The sequence below is a fragment of the Lasioglossum baleicum genome, chromosome 19 (assembly GCF_051020765.1).
Source record: "Lasioglossum baleicum chromosome 19, iyLasBale1, whole genome shotgun sequence".
NCBI lineage: Eukaryota > Metazoa > Arthropoda > Insecta > Hymenoptera > Halictidae > Lasioglossum > Lasioglossum baleicum.
This window is the reverse complement of record NC_134947.1, coordinates 2628733-2632992: the sequence shown is the minus strand read 5'-3', so window position 1 is coordinate 2632992 and position 4260 is coordinate 2628733. Positions and strand designations below refer to the sequence as shown.

At 39.0% G+C, this 4260-nt stretch overlaps 2 protein-coding genes across 5 annotated transcripts in view; one reads left to right on the top strand and one right to left on the bottom strand.

Moving 5' to 3' along the window:
- LOC143218528 (uncharacterized) overlaps positions 1–4260 on the bottom strand; it is a 121906-nt gene that overhangs the window by 40382 nt on the left and 77264 nt on the right. The gene's annotated exons all lie outside the window — the stretch shown is intronic.
- The window catches only part of LOC143218339 (52 kDa repressor of the inhibitor of the protein kinase-like), a 6227-nt gene extending 1967 nt beyond the window's left edge, over positions 1–4260 (top strand). Inside the window, 4 exon segments of the mRNA XM_076443472.1 lie at positions 620–1853; positions 2205–2741; positions 2933–3201; positions 3204–4260. Of these exon segments, the coding sequence (XP_076299587.1) occupies positions 620–1853; positions 2205–2741; positions 2933–3201; positions 3204–3734 (2571 nt within the window). The 3' untranslated portion in view covers positions 3735–4260.

The window sequence follows — 4260 nt, the reverse complement described above, 5'->3', positions numbered from 1 at the left end:
CTAATTGAACATAATGATTTTATTTATATATTTTGTCACCATACAGATTTTATGTAACTACATACCTTCAATATTTAATTAATTTAATATAATATAATAACTTTGTATGATGGCAAACGTTTGGGAACGAACGCATCGAAAATTTGAATTTTACCGCGCCACACTTGCGCGCGCTTGGCGACTACGTAACGTCTAGCTAGACCTAACCTCAATCGGAATCGGAACGACTAAACTTCAACATATCATAACATAGTTCTAAGTTAAAAAACTAAAATTTCTTTCTACCTATAATGTGTTTATAAGTGTACCTTTATAAGTATTCTTAAAAATTGTTGCTGCAAATTCATTAATTACAAGAAATGGTAAGTAATCAGTTTCTGTAAAACTACCTATATTATTATGTTTTTATGTACTTATAACTCATATGTTTACAAAAGTTTGTTGTCTGATGTGGAGTGTGAAATTTGCATGGTTTTGCTTTGTTTGTGAGGTAATGCGCCTGCGCCACCAGCCTGTACTATAGCGAATGTGGGTGTTTTTATGTATATATATTTAATATGTATTTGCAACAGTCTGTTGTCTGTTGTGGGGTGTGAAATTTGCATGGTTTTGCTTGCAGGGTGATTCTAAGGGAAAAGGAGATGGTAGTGGTGGATTGAAACGTTCATTAAAAAAAATAGATTCATTTTTCCCAAAGAAACCAAGGCTTGAGATTGCTCACTCGAAAAATTCACCTACAACAACTACAGATGAAAATAATTGTATTGCCGATGCTTCTGCTTCTACAGCTACATTGCCTACATTAACCATAGATGAAGAAAAAACATGCTCTCCTGTTACTAACGATATTCAGCCTACAATATGTACATCGACTTCTGATTCTGATCAGATAAAGACTTCACTTTCTCAACCAAAGTTTGCTTCAGATATTGCTTGTTATATAGGGGAAAATATAGATGATTCAACTAAAGCTATGTTGCTTTAAAAGCATTGGCAGCCTCCCCCTAATTATACTTTCCCGCATTGTGTTGTTAATAAAAAAGGAAAACAAACAAAAAAATATGCTCAGAAGTCTCACCTTGACAAGTTTCACTGGCTTGTTTTGTCGCATAAAGACCAGGGTCTTTACTGCAAGTACTGTGCTTTGTTTGTCGTAGCTCCTGGAGGTGGTATACAGACAAAAACACCTTTATGTCGACTCGTAAAAGAACCATTAAAAGCTTTCGATAATTTGCTAGGTGAAAATGGTGTTCTGCTAACACACCAGCGAAACAAATACCACGAATTAGCTGTCGAAGCAGGGAAGAACTTTTTATTGAGTTTTCATAAACCGGAAATTAACATAATGAACCAAGTAAATAGTCAAAGACTGAAACAAATAAATGAAAATAGAGAACGTTTGCGACCAATCGTAAAAACTATAATATTTTGTGGCCATCAAAATATATCGTTACGTGGCCATCGCGACGATGGTAAATTGCTGAACTATGACAGCGTAGTAGCCGATGAAGGGAATTTTAGAGCCCTTTTAAAATTCCGTATTGATTCTGGCGATATTGCATTGCAGCAACATTTAGAATCTTCAAAATCCAACGCCACGTACATCAGCAAGACTGTACAAAATGAGTTGATAGATGTTTGCGCAGAAATCATCCAGGAAAACATTTTACAGAATGTGCGGGAAGCTAAATATTTTTCAATTTTGTTCGATGAAACAACAGATATATCACATATCTCACAGCTGAGCTTATCATTCCGATATTTGCATGATGGTATTATTAAGGAACATTTTGTGACTTTTTGTGATACCTACGATGCTCTTAGACGTGAAGACAACAATTCAGGTGACATATGTGGGTGGATCTCAATAAGTTCACTTGTGAATTGACAAAGAATTAATAGTATATTTAAATAATATGATAATGAATGAATGTATGCTATGAATTGTAATACAAGATTCTCGCTTTGCACGTGTTCTCGCACGAATCACTCTCTGTCTCTCTTTCACTCACTTGGACTCACTGTTTATACTCGCACGTCTATACTCTCTCACGTCTCGCAATACAGTCACCGTTCTCTCGATTCTTCCTCGCTCCGTAGTCAAACATAAACATTATAATATATAGAAAGGCTTTCACACATCACGACTCTCATCCATATTATGTCCAATCCGCATCGCGCCTAAAACCTAATCCACAACATAGAGCCTCGATTGACAGGTGTAGCATTGGCGAAAATCGTTGAAAATCTGTGTACCAAATTTAACTTAGATTTATCTTGGTGTGTGGGTATTGGAACTGACAGCTGCTCGGTTATGGCATCAGATACAAAAGGTGCAGTGCAAGAATTGATGAAAATAGCCATTCATGCTAAACGTTGCCCGTGCAACAACCATGTGCTCAATAACTCATTGGCAAGATCATCCAAAGTAGTTTCCTGTCGCAATACATCTGGCACAATGAGAAAAGTTGTGGCATTTGCCAATGCATCCGCTAAGAGGCATGAAATTTTTAAAATAGAACTCGGAGCTGCCATGCAAGGTATTTGTGAGACACGTTGGGTAGAGAGGCATGATGGGCATCTTCAATTTCAAGGAGACAACTTAGTCAAAATTTGTAGCGCTCTGGAGAAGATTTCTGCTTGGCAAGACAATAAAACTGCCAATGATGCGCATTGCTTGCTGCAAACATTGCGCAGTTCTGACTTTATTATATCCTCCATCTGTTTAAGTGATGTATTAGGTGGGTACTTCCCTAAATTATTTTATTTCATATTGTTTGGCAAATGAACTTATACGAGTATACTAAACCTACTTTAAAATTATGTTGTTGTTTTGTTAATATTTTATGCTACGAGTACATACCGTTTATATTAAGTTATAAATTCTTAGTTTATGCACTACAGTCACAGTCACTTACTTTTTATTTTTCAGGTACTACTGTATCTTTAAGCAGAATACTGCAATCGAACTCAATTGATTTAAAAAAAGCTACGGACGCTATTAATGATACTTTAAGTGTTTTACAAAATAAAAGAGAAAATGTGGACGTAATCTACCGACAGCTTTTTGAAGAGGCTAAAGAAGTAGCTGAGCAGCTAGATGTAGAAATTAAATGCCCCAGAATAGTATCGAAACAAATACATAGGGCCAATAACCAACCTGCTCAATCTGCTGAAGAGTATTTCCGCAGAGCTATATATAATACATCCCTCTTCTAGATTCAATAATAAGTGATCTCCAGGACCGCCTGTCTCCTGATGTACTTAATTTGTTTCAGCTAAGCGTTTTCATGCCAAAAAGCGAATATAGTAATGAAGACATTGAAACTGTGAAACAACTAGCTACCGACTATACATTATTACTAGATAACACTCCAGTTTCTGTCATTGTAAATGAATATCGGCTGTGGATGGTGAAGTGGCAGGCGTGGCAGCGGAGCCAGGACATACCGCAGTCGATTTCTGATCTTATTTTAAATTGTGACATCGATATGTATCCTAATATAAGAAAATTTTTATGTATTATGGCTACACTACCTGTCACTGTAGCGACAGCAGAAAGGTCTTTCTCTACGTTGCGCAGAATTAAATCGTGGCTAACATCTTCAATGGTTGAAGATCGCCTAACCGGACTGGCACTTCTCCACGTTCATAAAAACGTACCCATTGACGTAAATGACGTAATAACGCGTTTCGGGAGAAGACGTAAAAGAAAAATTGATTTTGTTATTTAAATATATGTTGTGACGTGGCAGATTCAGCCTACGTCACTCCGAACCTTAGGCGAAAGACCGGGTCACCGAAAAAGCGGTATAATAACGAAACGGCTATAACGAGCGCTCTCCCTGGGACATCCGAACGCCCCAAGGAATAGAATTATCGCATTTGAATGTCGCGCCGCCGGGCGCGACAAGAGTTTTCAGAAACCACCGAAATCGGCGAGGAGCCCGATACCTGTCTCCGGCCGCCGATTGGCGGAAGGCCGCAAGCGGAGACGCTCGGAACACCAATCACAGGGCGCCGCCGGCGAGGAAGACGGCGAGGATTGGACCGAGCCCGGATCTGTCAACCCGGAGAAAGCGACGAGGCTGTTAAACATAAGGACGATCAGCAGTCCACCCTCGTCGACGTCTCATCCGGAAAATGCCATGAGAGCTACACCGGAACGGCTCGGATCCATGGATGCCGACTTACCGCCTTATATCGGCCGGGCTTCGGAAAAATAGAAAATACCGAAGGCCCGGGCCGACATGTCATCGA